At 37.3% G+C, this 18,382-nt stretch overlaps 1 protein-coding gene across 2 annotated transcripts in view; it reads right to left on the reverse strand.

Moving 5' to 3' along the window:
- The window catches only part of LIN7A (lin-7 homolog A, crumbs cell polarity complex component), a 46,456-nt gene that overhangs the window by 12,584 nt on the left and 15,490 nt on the right, over positions 1 to 18,382 (reverse strand). For both annotated transcript variants that reach the window (XM_036400890.2, XM_036400888.2), the window contains exon 2: positions 14,564 to 14,682. In XM_036400890.2, coding sequence (XP_036256783.1) covers positions 14,564 to 14,682 — 119 coding nt within the window. The remainder of the gene's footprint in view (positions 1 to 14,563; positions 14,683 to 18,382) is intronic.

Raw genomic sequence — 18,382 nt, forward strand, 5'->3', positions numbered from 1 at the left:
ATTTGGGAAAAGAAAGCTCTTTTATAGTCTCTACAGGATTTCTGATTTCTTATGTTTTAGTACTGGATGATACCATCATAAAGATGGGTTGAGCCTACATACTCAGCATTATACTGCACTGATCAGTTCAGTGTTTATTGTATTATGCTCGAGGACTTATTATTACATAAGAAGAATTACTACATTATATAAGAAGAATAATTGTGTGTAATTGCAGTGATGAGTCATTACATAGTTTTTTCTTCAAACCCATAGTGTACTGAACTACTAATAATGCTGCGTTTTCTTCAGGTTCCACTTCATCTTAGAACATGACAGCAGATTGTACATATTGTTTTTGCTTGCACAGCTTTAAATGCTATGGCTTGCTAAAATGTCTAAAGGCATATATTTGAATATTGAACTATTATGACATTAAATTGCTTCAAAAACAGGTCACAGTATTTCATATAAAGGAACAGTTACTAAAAAGTTACTACTTCTTTAAAATATTCATGACTAAGCTCAATAAACACAAAGGTGAGCTGATAATTATACATTCATTTCACTGTTTGTCGGGTTTGAAGTCATATAACTTCCTGTTGACTGCATCCTACCAGTATCTAGCTGGTAGACTTTTTTAATATCCAGTATCCTGGTAACTAATTTGTATACTGGTGAAAGAACAGACTCATGAGTGTGTGATTAAATTAGTAAGATAAAAAATAATCCAGCAGCTCAAAAACTTCTGGAAAAATACGATCAATAGTGTCATATAATCCTTGGGTAATCTGTAAATTCTAAATGCTAACAGATTTAAAATGCTGTTCTGCAAAGAGTTATTAGTGATTGTGGTATCTATACCTCAGTTCTTACAGAAAAAGAGTCCTGCATGTCAGATCTCACTGTCTATAAGCAACAGATGCAACCAGTCTTGAATATTTGCTTGAGGCATTTGTAAATCAAATTATCCTATTTGACAGTTAAATAATCCTGAATGTAATTTGAGTTTAAGAATGATAAAACATATACACCCACATAACTTTCTTATTACTGAGTCAGTCTGACAACCAAACACAGATTAATGGTACCTGTTCCACCAAGCCCCTTAAACTCTTTGTAGGGTTCACATCTAATCAGGGCTCATCCTTGCAGTGCACTGGAGTCCATAAACAAACGTTGTTTGTTCTCCTGTAGCCACACTAAGCCCTTTATCTATGCTGTTCTCAGCACCACCTTAGCCATGACTTTAGCACAACAAATCCATTCTGCTCCCTCTTCTATGTACACAGAACACGTAAACTGAAAATCTCTTTGTTCTCAGACTGAGTAAGTTGGTATTTAAATCCTCCTGGTATGAAATATAGCTTCTTGTTGAATCCACTGTATGTGACAAGTAACTGAAATGGATTTAAAAAATCTTTTCTTTCAATTCCTGCTATTACCTGTACATCTGATTATATTTTTAACATATAACAATTCTCCTGAATCCAATGATGTCATGCCTTAAGCTGCTTGTATAAGATCTACTATAGCTTTCTTTACTTAAACAAAATATCAGTCAGTATAGAAAACAACAAAGGCACAGATTTTAATTTAAAGCATTTGAAAATCTCCCCTGTAGGATATTTACAAAAGAGGTATTTTAAAACAGTGATCTTTGTCAACTCCGATAGATGAATCATTTTGAAAGACATCATTGGATAGTATGGTTGAGCTGAAGAAAGAAAATTAACATATTACAGAGTCACTGACTGGTTGAGAAAGGAAGTGACTCTGGAGGTCATCTCATTCAACTGCCTTGCTCAAGCAGGGCCACCTAGAGCCAGTTGCCCAGCACAGTAACTAGATGGTTATTATATGTTACTAACTTGAAAAAGAGCATATCTATTTTTATGTGTACAGCTATATATTTTTTGAGTGTCTGTAAGACTACAAGGGTGTTTAGTAATATTATTTACTGACAGACTCCATAAAAGCCTGATGGTTTAGTGCCTAGGGAAAAGAGCTTCCACGATTAATTAGTAATAGAAATTAAATTACAGGTGAAATGTCAATGATTCAAGACACAAACCTGCAGCTAGAAGGTAAATGGTAATGTTTCAGATAATTTCTCCCCCCCCAGTGATTTCTACCAAAACTCTGAGTGTCTGTGTGCTGAATGTTCATTGGGTAAAGGCATGCTGCAGGCAGGGGTTTGTTCACACAGATCTCATTTGTGCTGTGGAGCAAGACATACTCAGCTTTGTTTTCTCTTTCCTGTGGAGCACAGAATACAGCACTCCCATCAAGCAATACTCCTGAAAGCATGAATACAGATCTCAGACTTTTTCAGCTTCTGCAGGTAGTCTCCTCAGACATAACCTGAAGTTATTCTCCCACACTACTCAAAGATTACAAAGAGAGTGCAGGAGGTAAATTACAGCTAGAAGATTTGAACTTGGAAGTGAATCCTCCTTGTACTGTGTCAGCTCTCACAGGCACAGAGAAATGCACATTTTATTACCTCTCCCAGCAGGAGCTGCAGTGAGTCAGATGCAGCAGGTATTATTGTTATGATGATGGGCCTCACCCCCACGCATTCAGCTGGGAGGCAAAGCAGCTGGTTCAAGACTACTGGAGCGCAGGAAGGAGAACAGCCTTACAGGTACTTTAGGAGCTAGCTTCTTACCAAAAAATACTCCATACAGACTCATAACAAAGCAGGTTATTTAGGGCTTGGCTATTTAAGTCAACACAAAGCCATAGAAGGTCTAGGAAAAACAGTGCAGTTAGCAGCCTGTTTTGCCAAGGTGTCTATAAGCAGTATTTCTCTTTACAACCTGAATGATACAGCATCTTTTCTGATGAATTCTCTAAGACAGAATCTAATTAAACAATTTTATTCCATTGACTTCCATAAATGGTATTTAGTGATTCATCCCCTGATGAAATATGTAATTCTAAGTACAACTGTACCTACAATAATGATGCTCAACTTTAAGACAAGCCGATCTGAACACCAAAGGGCGGAGGTATGAGACAGAAGTCATTTTACAGCAATGAACAGGTGCTCGGAAACGCCCCATAAACACAGAGTACACTGCAATTCAGACCTGTGATGTAGCAAGCCCAGATACAGTTTTCTGAAATTTCTAAGTGTGGAAGTAACCTTTTTTGAAAATGTTAGGGGCTTCTTGGCATGAGATCATAGATGTAAGTAGTAATAATCAGCTGTGTTTCCACAGTGCCTGCAGTATGATAATAATAAAAAGACATAAAATAATTCCTTCAAGAAGTCACAACCTAAATAAGTGACTTAGGTAAATCACAGGTAAGCAGGTAAAAGAGTGAAATGAAGAAAAAACCTGCAAAAAAGACTGATAAATGATGTTTAAAATATATATTGGCATCATCTGGGTTTATCTCCTTTGCCGTATTTTTTGTTGCTTCAAGTGTAGAAAAGAATTGTATCTCTATTTTTGGAAGAAGACCTTCAAGGAAGGGAAGACAAGAGCCTGACAGACAGTACAGAGGGCAGAGTTAGCACGAGAATAACCAGAACAAGGAGGACATAATTGGTTTCACTGCTCTCCTGTAGTCATGTCAGTGGAACAGTGTACATGTGTGCATCCTTGCAGAACTGATGCTAAGCTATAAAAGAAAGAGATTGTTATTTACTTACACCTCAGTACTATGCATCTGCCATCAACCAGCTGAATCCCTATCTTCCTAATTGCCTTTGTATGTCGAACTGGATGATAAATATTTTTCCCTTCTAAGACGTCAAGCAAAAAGAAGTATCTTAATCAGTCTTTTACCATAGTGAGAAGAGCAGAAGATGCTTTATTCAGCACAGTTGCTGGCCTCTCTTCTCCCCTCCTCTCCAAATCTGGAGCAGGAATTCAGTCTCCTTCTGCTTGGAGACCCACATTTAATTTCACTTGATGCATGACCCAGTCCTTGGGGCAGGCCAGGAGAATGCCCAATCTTGTGACTGGGAGAAGTTACAGAGAGAAGGTGCACTGGAGAGCTGCAACCTCTCCATGGTGGTACCTGTGAATCCCTTGTTTCTGAGAGCAAATGCCACCTGCAGCACAAATTGGTTGTGTCTCTCCCACTCTACTTTGTTTTCATAATTTTTGACTCTTTCACATTCTGTTTGGGATTTTTCCTTACACATAACCTCTTGCTTATATTTTCCATTCTTAATCCAACACATTTATGTCTGTGGAAAGGAATGCATTGGTTTGTATGCCTGGACAGACTCCCCTGGAGCTGTGCTTCAGCACTCAATTCAGATCAAGCTTGACCACATCAATGAGCAAGGCTTAAATGCTGCAAAGGTTAGAAGAGATTCTGGTAACCTCTTGTACAACATAAACCATGGAATCCTACTTGGTAATATTTTACACCAATCGCCATTTTTGCTTGAACTACAGACTTTCCAGAGCTTAAGAGTTTTCAAAATTTCTGCCCCTTATGGTAGGTTTTCTGAAATTTCAAACAGTATTTGCCTTTCTACAAAATTACTTACAAACAAATCTAATTATCCATCTAAGATGACACCTGAACAGATGATGACATAAAAAAAAGAAAACATGTCAAACACAACTGAAAGTGTGTATATTAGCAGCATGGATGTATGCAGCTGACCCAACCACATTTCCTCTTTCACAATTCCTTTTTCTTAATTCCTCTTTTGTAATGACTTTTTACATCTGAAATCTTACTCAAGCTCAAAACCAAAGCAGTGGAGCACTTCTATTCAGCCATAAACCTGTGGCAGCTCAATGAAAGTGGAAAATATCTAACGACAGTGTGTGAAGTTTTGTGTCTCTTAAATATCAGATGGAATTTCTGGTTTTGTGCCTGTGTTCTGCTTCTTAAAAAATCATCTCATGTGATAAGCATGCTTGGGAAAGCACATTTACATCTTTAAGAGCATGTTTTCTCCAGAACTATATATATATACAGAGCTATAGCCTCTTGCTAAGATACTGTACTAAACACTGTCATACACCATAGTCTAGAACAGTAGTTCCATTTGAAAGTTGAAAGTAGTTCCATTGGCAGTTGAAAGCAGGCTGATTTTCTCTCCTATCAATCTTGTTGACTCAAAAAATATTAACCTTGTGTTAATAGCTACTTTTATCTTTGGTAGTTAATTTAAAAAATTGGGGAAGGGACTATTCTGAATGACTAAAAAGAAAGAGAATTTGGTAACTGTCTAAATAGCAGGCACTTGTGAGGGACAGACCCCCATAAAACCACTGGTTGTGGGAGAATGCCATGGATGCCATGCATACACACCACAACTTCAAGTTTAAAATAAACTTAGATTCTTCTTAAACAAGATTGTTTGAGCAAATGAATCCCAAAAGCCCATTTTGTTATAGGACTATGACAGGTGTTTGAGTAATCCCAACAGAAGCAGAATTAGGCAATCTTACACCCAAGCTCACAGTGTATATTTTGTACATAATCCAGTCTGCCCCTCAGAGCAAGCTGACGAATGTTCTTTTGTCAATGTCAACAGGACAAGTCAATAGGTACCTGTGAGTACAGAGAGCTTGAAATGGCTGGAAAGTTCATTTCAGAGGAAGGCATGTGATAGATTACTGTTCTTACTGGAAGCACTGACATGCCTGTATTACGTAAGTTGTTGCTTTCAGCTACTGAATTTCGGCAACTGAATTTGAAAAAGCTGCTTTGTGACAACTAGTCTGTATTAATGAGCTATTTATATCAGAGAGAATGTGGTCATTCAAGGTTGCTGGCATTCTGAATATTTTTACATTATAAGCTCTCATTACCCTTTGAGCAGTTACATGTTTGCATTGGAAAAAGCACTGGTGACTATTTTCAAAACCTAACTTTGCATCATTTTCATAATTGTTGCATTGTTCCCTTTCCATGAAGTAACACAGCATGGATGTTGCCACATGATGCCATAGGGATGCTAACCCATTAAAAGCACAAACCTGTAAATGAAATTCAGTCTTGTTTAACAACTTGAGGAGATGAGACAGTTTTAATTTCGGGCCATGTGTAAGAAACATTATGAATGTTGGCTTTAGCGTTTTCATTGAGGATATTTTATATAAATGTTCCTTCTCTAGGGGATGGGGGCTATGGAGGAAACTAGGTCAGTTCTACCAAAGTGGAAAAACTGATCCGAATACTGATGCATTATTAAGCTGTCCTTAGGCAGTAGATAAAAAACAGCATGGGCCTGAGACATTGTTAAAAATAAATTAAGGATAATCACTATAAAGGTATAATATTTTAATTTAGGGTGTAATACTTCATGAAGGCTCAAGTTAAAGTGGAATTTTTTTCTTTTATTTTTTTGTGTGGAAAAAGGTGGTGTACACTCTGTTCTGACAGTATCTGTAGTGACCAAATTCTGGTCCCTGAGCTCTTGCCATATGATTCTGAGTCTGTCCAAGAAACAACCCAACAGGGGTTACAGGCTGGGGCCAGAATCTCTTTCCTCCCTTATGTGTGAGCAGAAGTATGTAGCAGATGTACCCAAAAATGCACGCTGTCACATCCTCTGCACATATTGGGTGAGTCAATTGAAACACGCCTGGTGTTGCTGTTAGGATACACAAGACCTCTGTGTGCCCCCTCTTCCCTCCAATGTCAATTCTGTCTGGAGTCATCACTGACACTCTGAAGTCAGTAGGAAGTTGCTTAATACCCTTTTAAGTATAAGGAAAAATAGACTTTCATTTGCAAGTAAAAACTACTTATATGAGGAACAAGAGAAATATACTTAGATCATTTAGTTTATTTCCTATGTCTTGCACACTGTTCTATATTCTGCTCTAAGACAATGGCAACTATGATCTGGCATCTTTGAAACAGTGTTACAGGTGTTGCAGAAACTGTATCCTTTGCAATCACTAAACCTTGGCAAAATACAGCCCTAAAAGTCTCTTCTGCTGTTTCTACTGCAATATACTGGGATAAAAAGAAATACCAACATGTGTGATTAGTTAATTCCCATAAGACCACTTGGAACTCACAGCCTATAATTTACCACCCTCTTAGACTTCACTGCCAGTAACTTTTGAGTTCAAAAATTCACCAAGCATTAATAAACACTAATACCCTCCATTTCATCAGTAAGTTTGTATATGCTGTTGAGGCTGACATAAGCAACAGCCATATTCCAAACTTTACCAGATTTGTCAAAACCTTGCCAAAATGAGCACCTGGGTGAAACATGACGTCATCATGCAGGCTCATCTCAAATGTTCCTATCAAGCTGAGAAGACAGGGGGAAGGAAGGAAACTACTGATGCTTCCTGTTTTAAAGGACAACAAAAAATAGATAAAATAGAGTTCTACATTTTCTTTTCTTAAAACAATGGAGATTGAGCAGCATTTCTCAGGAGTCTTATCAGTGACATCAGTTAAGTGGCAGCAGAGGGATACTAAGGCTCCATCAAGGCAAAAAAAAAAATGGTGCAGTGGCTTCCAACAATCTTTCACTTATTAACATTACTTGGTAGTTAAACTCGCTGCTGATTTCTCTCAAGAGGAAGAAGCAGGCTTGAGATGAACTGCAACAGAGGTTATTCTGTCTATTCTGAAGAGTTTTATGTAATCAAATAGGACACTGCAATAATAAACTAAAGTGATAATGTGAGCAAACCAAAAAGATGCTGAGATGCACCACACATTTGCCACTGGAATTGCCTTCCATAGCACATGCAGCTGCAGCTGTGTGCCAAAATAAGAACATCACCTGAGCACCACTCAGTTTTGGTAAATATGATACAGCCACCCAGATAAACTGTACAAGACATGTGATTGTTTCGAGTCTTGCAGGACTCTTGAAGCACTGAAAGGCACAGTTACACAAGCAGAGCATAAGTATAATTAGATTTATAGCCAACAGCCAACTCTAAAAATTGATCTTTAATCAAAACCAGTGGGAGAAAGCATCCATTAAAGACCCATGATACAGTCTGGTCCCAGATTCTAGAGTAATCTATCTGTGAAATCTATGCATTTAGCTCTAGGCAGATAAAAAACCAGGTGACAACAGCAGCTGTTTTAAATCTCCTGCAGTGAAGTCATGAAAGTGGTAGGAACTTAGTAATTGCACAGACACTAAATAATGCCTTCTCTCAGATAATGCCTGGGCAGCTCAGTAAATTCATATAATTGCCATTAATGAAGGCCATCTGCTGAGTTACAAGGTAATCATTTCCAAAAGTTCTCATTCATGCCATCCAGGGCTTGTGAGCAACAGAGTAATGCTTCATTGTTTTTCAAAGCTGGAGTAATTTCTGATTACATTCACCCTAAAAAATGGCATATATTTTAACACAGTAGGGTAATTAAAACTGTGTGTACTGCTAACTTATGCTTTTCTGCTGAACTTCCTCATTGCCTAATCCAGCATGGTGGCAACACAAAGAGCAGACAGCTCATCTTTAGAAATTGGATTTTTTTTATTATCTAATAAACATACATTACAAATCCTTCTCTCAACTCATCATTATGAGTACAGTACCTACAACCAGGAGGCAGAAGGCAGAGTTCTGTGAAACATGAATACATTGCTACTGTGCCATACCATCATATTTGAGACAAGCTAAGTAATGACCTTACCTCTCAGTGATGGAAGTACTCATTTAGTGGAAACTTATTATTTTATGTGGCTTTTCATCACTGGGACAGTGGAAATGAAAAAAGGATGGAAAGGTACAGTACAAAATTCTTGCAAATGCTATACAGCCCCAGAATTCAGGTAAACTGAACTGGTTTTGCTGACTTTATAATCTACTAATATCTAAAAAAAGATAACAAAACTTTACAATTAACATCCAGGAATACAAATTTTATTGAAAACTTACAAATAAATCAATGCATAAACCTGCAAAAATCTGAATTAAATTGGTGAATTTGCACAATTCCATATTTGCTACAGCATGAGTCTTACTACTAAACTAATGGTGCAGTGATTCTGAATAAACTATCAGGAACACTGGAACAAAGTTATAACAAGGTATCAGATTAGCCTAAGGAGAGCTCTGCTTCCCAGCCAGTCTAATGAGGCATCATGCTAGTACAACCACACTGTTTGTGTGACCTGAGGCAGAACTCTGAGCTGATAAATCTCTGTCACTTTACTCCTATGTGTTGTCCTATTGCCCTTTTGTTTACTAATTGCCTTATTAGTAAGTCAGGCATATTACTTCTGCTCAGTCTGACCAACACTCTGGTTTGCATGGGCAAATGCGACAGCAGGGGATCTTTAGATGTCAGGCTTCCTACTGAGCTTTAATCACAGTTCTGTGCTGTGAATTATAGCTGTAAGTCTTCTCAATACATTTTTTTTTCCAAGCTTGCATCTTATAATTGAAAAACTTCAAACGTTGGGCTTGCCCTGTGGAGATGACAGACTGACCAGAATTGTGTTTCTCCTCCTGTAACAAATATGCAGCTTTCAGCAAAAATAAAGCATGAAGACAGGGCAGAATTTGGACTTGGGGGCTTACCTTGGTGCCAACTGAGAGAATTTGGCTTGCTGCACCTCCATATTCATAAGGATTCATGAGGCAGAAAACAATGACATTCTGCTTTCAGAGACTAGGTCTGGGATGTGGAGTAACAGCATTATATTGCAAACTGAACAAATAAATTTTAAGATTATTGAAACACAATGAAAACAGGTATTTAAATGACTCCTACATTAAAATCTTAATAATTGAATAAAAGAATAAATGAGGATTTTTGCCTGAGTCCGGCTAATATCCAGATTTTTATATTCAGTACAGCCCTGTAAAAATGGAGTATACAACCACACTAGGACATCTGAAGTGAATGAACATCTAAGGGTTCCAGCCAGCCTTCTGTTCTCACACATGGCATCACTGTATAGTACCACCAGATTCAGTTTTCACCACCCAGCAGCCTTCTTCTGGTCCCTTAATATTTGCAAAGCCATATATCAGGGTTAATAATGGAAAGTATGTGTGGGCAGCTTGAGGAAATGACCAGATAAAAAAACATTGCACATCAGCAGCACTGGGATTCTGGGCATTCAGATCACAAAGGCATGGAAATGAAACTAGTAATTAAAGGAAATAATTCCAAAATACTGACTAGGCTTATTAAACTATCCTACCTAATATATAATGAAACTATGATTTTAATACTATACAGCATGTGCAAGTATATCTCTAAAGTAACTAGGGAGCATCAGGAGCTCATGAAAAATATGGGACAGTATTCTGCCATTGCCATTTTTATGCCTGTAAGTCAAGAGAAGTCTTTAAATGTCCAGGATGCTCTGTTTATATTTTATAGCAAGCTTAAAAAAGTTTTAAACTACTGACATAGGAACTGAACTATTTTCAAAGACAACATGCTTTCCCAATGCCTAATTTCATACAAGATGAACAAGATTAGAGTACTTTGTCCTCCTTCATCAGTGACTGAATCCTACAGATTTGCTTTTCTGTGATGACATGATATTTTGGTGGGAGTCATAACAATATAAAATAATGGTTACTTTTGTGTGTCTGGTTGCCACACCACATTTTTATCTGATTCATTTTGGCATTGATTCACCATAGGTATTTCCTAGTCAGATCTTATTTCAAACAATATCCACAAAGTAAAACTTAAGCTTTAACCTTGAAATAAAAAATTGAGTAGCAAAGGCAAGCTGGGAGAAAAACTAAATACACCTGAATATTACATATTTAACACACAGAAATGGAAATCAGGGAATCAATCTGAAAGAAAACTTTGCTCAGGAGATTCAAGTGTTTATTAAACTGTACGGTTATTCTCCTCGTTCTTGACCACCAATTTTCATATTTTAGCAGTAAATGAAATTCACATAGCTGCTAAGGCATGTCACATTTTTTTGTTGATGATCCATGATGTTTTGCTCAGCTTTTTATTCTATCATCTGTGCCCACAAGTCCATAGGGTTTCTTGCCAGACCAGAAATTTACCTTATCTTACAGTTCTTACAACTTCTTTTTGCTGACTTACAACAATTAAAGTAACTTTATCAGTTAGGTTGTCTAGTTTTATGTTGCATATGAATGTAACTTCTCAGTAGCTCAATTGCATTCACTTTCAAAGCACTTTATTTATTCCAGTAACCTCTTGGAAATCAGATGACTATAACATAGCAACAGCTTTAAATAAACAGCAAAAACATTTAGAAGGGTAAAGGACTTAATGGTATAATGAAAAAGATTTGTGCAAGTTTTATCAGACGACAAAGCTATAGAAGACTAATTAATCTTCATGTAGCTAGGGAGCTTTTAAAAGAAGTAATTTTAAAACAAAATTAAATTTTTTTCTAAACTGACTTTTGGTATGATCAGATTTTGGTTAACTTGTTTTCTGGTCTAGGGGTATTCAGGTGAAAACGAAATACTTAGGCCATTATACACTTCAATTATTTCCATTATTTTCAGAGCTAATCCATATTCCTGCCTAGTGCCAGACAGAATATTTCAGTTGGTGGCACTTATATTTAGCTAAGTGAGAACCATTAATCACCATTTCCTAACACAGCATCCTTGAAAAATGCTGAAGTACTTCTATTTAAATTTCATTCACTCAGTCACTATAAAAAAAATTATTTCTATGGAATATTAGTGTAGGGATTTGAAATTTGATTTACTACATAAATTCCCATAAATACAATTAATTGCAGCCATTAGATAGATTCCTACACATTAGATTGGAATGTATGCCATCTAATATCATATCTCATACCTTTAAAGGTTAATGGGTCATGAAAGTAACCTCCTGCTTCTGTAGTTAGTTCTACTTGTAGAACAGACAAGACACATTTAGTTAGTACAGTGCATATTGCATTTCATCTTTGATCCTTTCACCTGCCCTCAGCCCAACGCTGAGTTTCTCTGGGACTTATTGTAACAATCAAACTCACTGGACAGTTAAGTTTCCATAATTTCTTGGACTGGAAAATGAGAATTTTTATTTTACGAAGTTCCTCCACTATGGTGTTTATAGGACTACCAAAGGCAGCCTTAGTCTCTTTTACTAGATTTTCTGATGAAAGAAAATAAGGCTCAGATCTTGCATTATAGAATGAACACAGCACACTGCAGATCTGAATATCTGCATATATATAAAAAGCAGCCTCTTTCAGAATTTGCATACTAACACAAAGCCTTTCTCCTCATCCCATTTTGATTACTCCTACCTGCAGCTCACACCCGGTCTGCTTCACTCCCACTTTTCTCATTATTTCCAACTGGCTGCTGTGCTTTCTCTTGTAATGTCAACAGCTTTTCTCCTCTAAGTCTGTGTAGGTGCTAATAAAGAAAATTAAAATCTAGTCACCACACTCTCACATCTTGCACTAAGGTAAGAAAAGATAAACAATTGGATCGAGCATTTGTAGAGAAATTTCTGTGCAGCCTTAGCTATCTCAAACACAAACACACTCAGAAAAAATCTGTGCTGTTCAATAAATTCCAGTGTACATGAAGGACAGACAAGAAGGGCATCCCTGATTAATGACACAACACAGCTCAGATACCCTCCCAGTCCATCTTGCAGTGCTTGGAGATGGCTGACAATGTAATGTGACCAAAATATTCCATGCTTTTATAAACTTTTTTTATATAGAAGCAATTATTTTCTAAGTTTTCAAACAGCTCTTCAACTGGCAGAAAAAAAGAGTTACAGTCTTAATATCTGCCAAGAACTTAATGTAGATGAAAAGAGTAGCCACATGTAGAACAACCTTAAGTACTCACAATGTACATATGTCAATCCTCCCACTCTCCCTAAATGAAAAGATTTATTATTGGGCCTTTTATATTTGAATATTTTTTCCTAAAAGAAGATTTATACATGTATCAGAGAATGGTACAAATTTTTTGGGTGTAGAAATTTTGTTCTCTGCTAGTGATATGTTAGAAAGACGATATATAAACTTAATAAGAAATACATTTTTTTGTTTATGAAGTTGGCAGAACTGTTTATTCATAAACACTCAATTCTTGTGTAACAACTAGCTCCAGTCACATGCAGATTGTCTTTACACAATACTCTGTAAAGTTCTTTTGTACCACTGAGATGATTTTGTCAAGATCTACTTTCAGTTCATTGAACTGAGAAAGCATTTTTCTGAGCCAGCTTCCTTGTTCTTAAATTTTGCTTCTGCTAAAACTGTTTTCTTGAGACTAATATAAATTTGTTTAAGATTTCACTGATGATGCTGCAAAGACTCAAAGCTGCCTTTAACAATTGGAGTACCAGGCTCTGCTATCTGAAGAAAACCCAAACAATCCCACAACTTTTCTGTGTTCTGTAGTTACTTAAAGAAGCATTTAGTTTGCTTAAATGAAATGACTAGTCAGAATGTCAGCTTTTTTTTTTTTTTTGAGGGTACACAGTGTCATTATTATTGTCAGGGAACACTATTTATTATTTATTGTCAGGGAACACTGTTCCCTTTAAAAAGTCTTGAAAACTGCAATTTAATTAGGTGGAAGCCTCTCTCTGATTCTCACACTGAAGAATATATTCCATAAAAGAAAGTGTGTGTTCCATTTTGCTTATTAAACTGATGTCTGCTCATCTCTTTTTTCCTTTCATCCACTCAGCAGTCCACTCAATCAATCTGCTCCTGTTGCTTAGTTATCAGGAGCTCAGTTTTGCTACCATTGAGGGAACATGAGATTCCCCATTGATTTCATCAATGGATGATTAGTTCCAGGCAGTAGACAGACAAACTAAAACAGAAGTTCTTACAGGTGTTCTAAAAAGATGTTGCCCTCATTAGGACATTTAGAGCTGCTTCTGTTTGGCAGGCTGAGTCTCCTTGGTTTAGTAGGTAAAATATCTGACACAATGTTGTATTAAGCCATGTTTTCTTTATAAACTTCCAACAGAAGTGTTTGTTGTTTAACTGCTTTAAAGATACTGCTTGTATGCATGTAGAACTGTGGTGCATCTTCTCTAGGTTGACTTGAAGAAAACAATTACTATTCATTCATCTATCTACTGTTGGGCAGAGCTTAGGAAGGCACTGACCAGAGTTGGTAGTGGAATGATCACAGTTCTTAGCAGTATGACAAGAATTTCTGACATGAGGAGCAAAGCCCACTGGGACTCAACCACTGATTTCCAAGGTAAGATTCCTGTCAGCTCAGTTAAGTTCAGCCTTGCCCCTTTTGGCTGTCACTGCATTCTGATTTTATCAGCACCTCCCTATCACACACCTGAGCTCAAAGGAGAGGCATTCAACCTTGCACTGACCCAGACTGGCATGACCCCATATCCCAGCACAGTGCTGTACAGGCTACCACAGATGCTCAAACAATGAGAGCAGAATACTAAAGTACTAATTAATCACCCTTTCTCCTCAGCAAGGCTGATTGCCTCAGCCCTGATGTCTTGCTGATGCAATTGTTCTGTGCGTGCTTTTCAGTGACTTCCATGCTCTGCACAGTAGCAGGCAGCTACAGACACATCTCACATCTATCATCCTTTATACAAATAGCACTGAAAGGCAAATATGCTTTTCTGTACTGAGGAATGTTAGTCTGAGAAATAACTATAAATCTCAAATTCATACCTCTCTGATAGCTGTACAAAACTCACTCTGTAACACCTTCTTTAGAGACTGTAGCTTGTGTACCGGTACTTCTCCAGATTCCTGCAGTTTCTCCAGTAACTCAATTGCTCTTGCAACATCTGAGTAGGGAAAACAAAAGACACACAGGTCAGTATAAACATTGCCTAATAAATGACTAAAAAGGGCACACTGTCATTTTAAATTTAAAATCAGCTTTACCTACACGTACTGTATTAGTCTTGTGTCATACCAGACTTTGCTAGGCAACAAACACTGCTGTTGAGAGATCCAAATCCCAAAGTACGGACAAACCATGCACGTACACGTACACCAGACAGAGAGAGGTTCAGTCTTAGCAGCATACAATCTTTGGAACAAAGGTACAATTCAAAGTGGCTAATCTGTACTAGAACTAAAATATTTCTTACTTTCTGCGTAAGAGAAAATGGCACAGCAGAAACATAGGGTTTGTTTTCAGAAAATCTGAAAAAAATGAAGCTGTCTTTATGTAAGCACCCTCAGGATGACGATGCCCAAGAAAAAATATTTGATCTTTTCTTCTTATAAATCTAAATATCAACTAATAAAGTTTTGTAGAGGCAGGTAAAGTCTTCTCTGGAAGAATGGGAAGTCTACTAGAGAAGAGTAAATCTAACCCTCTTTTCTAGGTCTCCAAAGACCTGATCTACTACAGAGAACCAGTATGACCCAAAGAAAATATGGAGAAGTATGTGAAACAGTGTTTTTGGTGGCCTGACTTCTCCTTAAGCACCTCGCTATTGTCAAGGGAAATAACAAAGTGTCTCTGAAGAGCAGTCTAGAGGGATTAAGCCATATTGAATGGTGAGTGGGATTCTAGTCCAGCTGAACTGTACCAGTACCATCACTTAGATTTTTTCTCTTTAACACTAGTTCCTAATATACACAGCTATTACCAAAATACCTCAAAAAAAAAGCCCAAATCAACCTATAAGATGCTCAACAATCCTTTATGGCTGGGGACACAGAGCCATAAGGAATAGTGGCTGGTGTTATGGAGAGTAGCCTACTCAAGCAAGGAACACAATGTCTTACGTTGTGAGTGAACTGAGCAAAACACATCCTGCTCAGTCTTCAGCATGACAGAGCTTAAGCAGAGGGGATTTTCTCCTCTACCACTTCAGGGCTGCCTTCCAGCTTTGCCTTTAAGTTTGCCAGTAGAGTTGAACTGGCAATGCTGCCATCTTGACTCTGTGGCCATTTGCACATCTTCTTGTGTCTTTTGCATAGCCACCAGAGCCACTACTGGCCAGTAACACCACTCTGCTAAACACAGGTCTGTATCCCAGTGCAGAAATTAATGCATAGTATTTAAGGATATAATACTATTTGAGGCATTTTAATTCTGTGTTTTAAGTGCAGAAAAAAAAAAAACCCAAAAAACACTTCTCCCTTCAACCACACAACTCCAGAATTCCTACAATGTCTAGAAGCAACCTTATATAATTCTCCCTTCTGATGACAAAGATTGTACTGTTCGTGACTGGGAGATTATCCTAATTGAAACAGTTCTTACAATCCTTGGCTTGTAACTGAGCTATGCTGACCAGATGTCTGATGCAACAAAAACATGAGAAATCTTCTGGAAATAGAAAAAACACATGACAGTGGACGAGATGCAATAGGAAAAAAAATCATAATAATAAATTTGTGTTTATAAGAAAAACATTTTTATCCACTGCATCAATTTCTCTTTTCCCTGGAAAAGAGTAGATGACATCTTGAAAAATTTACAATTTAATTAAAAGAGGCAGGCAGCTAGTCAGCATGGTAGCTGCTGCCTTAGCAGGTTAACAAACACCTAAACACTTCTCAAGCTTTCTTAGAGGCCTCTGCCAAAAGACAGTTCAAATTATGAGAGGAAGCGCGGCAGGAAGCACAGTGTTTCTTTCAGGAGGATGATCACCAGTGGGCTGTAGCTTGCATGGCAGAGCAGTCTTGGAGCTCATAAACTTTCAGATGAAACTAACCTGACCCTGCATTCAACAACTGCACCTGAGCTTTTGCTCCAGGCAGAGCTTCAGAGCTACTGGGCACCCAGTCCATGTTACCAGATCACTGCTGTATCAGGCAAAATATCTCTAAAACACTTATTGAAGTAATGACCAGAAAGCTAAAAGGAGATCTAGGATAGTAAGACCATGGAAATCAAGAAAAAATTAGATTCTAGAGAGAAGAATATGACTGATAAGAGCTAATTCATCAAAGAAGATGGTTTTAAGATTTAAGTAGCAGTAAATACATTTGTATCAAGAACCATTTCAATAGAGTGCAAAAAATGACAAAACATTAAGTATAATGGAATCACAGAATCATTTAGGTTGGAAACCTAACATGAAAATCTAACAACTTTTGATGTTCTCAGTAATAACAATGTTGTTACAATGATTTTTAACAAAGCTATTGAATGATTTGCCTTGGAATTTTCACACAAGACTTGTAGCTCATTAAGTACTGAATCCACACTCCCCAGTTATTACTACTAGTTGGTGTAAACTGATATATCAGACAGCACAAAGTAATTGTATGATTTATTCTGAAGAAGTTTCACCAGCCTACCATAATAGATCAGATAAAGCCTCTGTAATTCATGCTATACACGACAGCTATTGACATAATCTAAATCAGACTGGGATCTTATCCAGTCCAGTTCAGGTAAGTTTTGGACTGTCTTTGCCTCTCAGCAAGTATAGCTTAAAAGATAATGCCAGAGATGGCAGCTTGGTTGCTATTTTGCAGTTGTTTTGAAGTGTCATCACTACACCTGAAAGTTTTGGGAAACAGCCCACATTTCAAAAGTCCTGAAATAAACTATATTAAATGAGAAATTTGTAATGATTGGAAGGAAACATAAAAAGCTTTAGGTACATTAATCAATCTAAAAGAGTTAAGTACAGGTCTAAACATTTCCCTAGGGCATAGCTCAGACTCTAGAGGATAATTAATCACTTTTAAAGTGATGAGTGTTACAATACAAATGATAAATTCATCTTCTGGTTGAACAGTCTAGCATGAGTGTTGACTATGTAGCCTCATAGGCAAAACTGGACACTAAGTTGTCATTTGCCAATACTAGATTACTTAACTTTCTGACTCAGAAGTGACTGGAGGTAAATAAAGCAGAATATCCCCAAAGCATTCTGATTTTTCGCACCTCTAAATTCATTCAGCATGCTAAAATACACGAATGCCGATGCCCAACTTCTTGCTTTGATTTATTATTCACCTATCCATTAACAATAAGCAGTCTTTCTCTTGTCACCAATAGGCCCATAGTTTGCTCAATTTGGCAATGACTTGTGGGATATTGCTCACAGAAAAGGGAACAGTATATAAATTACAGGAAGAAAATGAGGCACATATTTAGGGCCAAAGCTGTTGGTTATCAGCTGATGCTTTGTCAAGGGCAAAATATAACACTTTGCACAAAACAGACAACTTTGAGCCAGCTAAAAACGTAAAAATGTTAGTGTATAAAATATGACCTCATGAAATAGACTGTATTTCCTTCCATTAATAACTTTGAAGGGGAAACTTTAGGACAGGTTATAAAGTGAATTTTAGCAGTGTACAAGAGCTTAAGTGATGCACAGGCTTCTTCCTGATGGTCCTCTCAAGGTGAGCTCCAGCTAAAACTGGAGTAAGTCGTGCTCAAAGAAGTGATATGACTGAAAATGAGTAACACTTTAAAGTTACATTAAATAAAGCATATAGCAGGGAATCTGCCCCAGTTGAAATCAATTAGAGAGTACTGTCATATATTTGACAAATACTGCTAGG

This window comes from Molothrus ater, chromosome 5 (assembly GCF_012460135.2).
Source record: "Molothrus ater isolate BHLD 08-10-18 breed brown headed cowbird chromosome 5, BPBGC_Mater_1.1, whole genome shotgun sequence".
Classification (NCBI taxonomy): Eukaryota; Metazoa; Chordata; class Aves; order Passeriformes; family Icteridae; genus Molothrus; species Molothrus ater.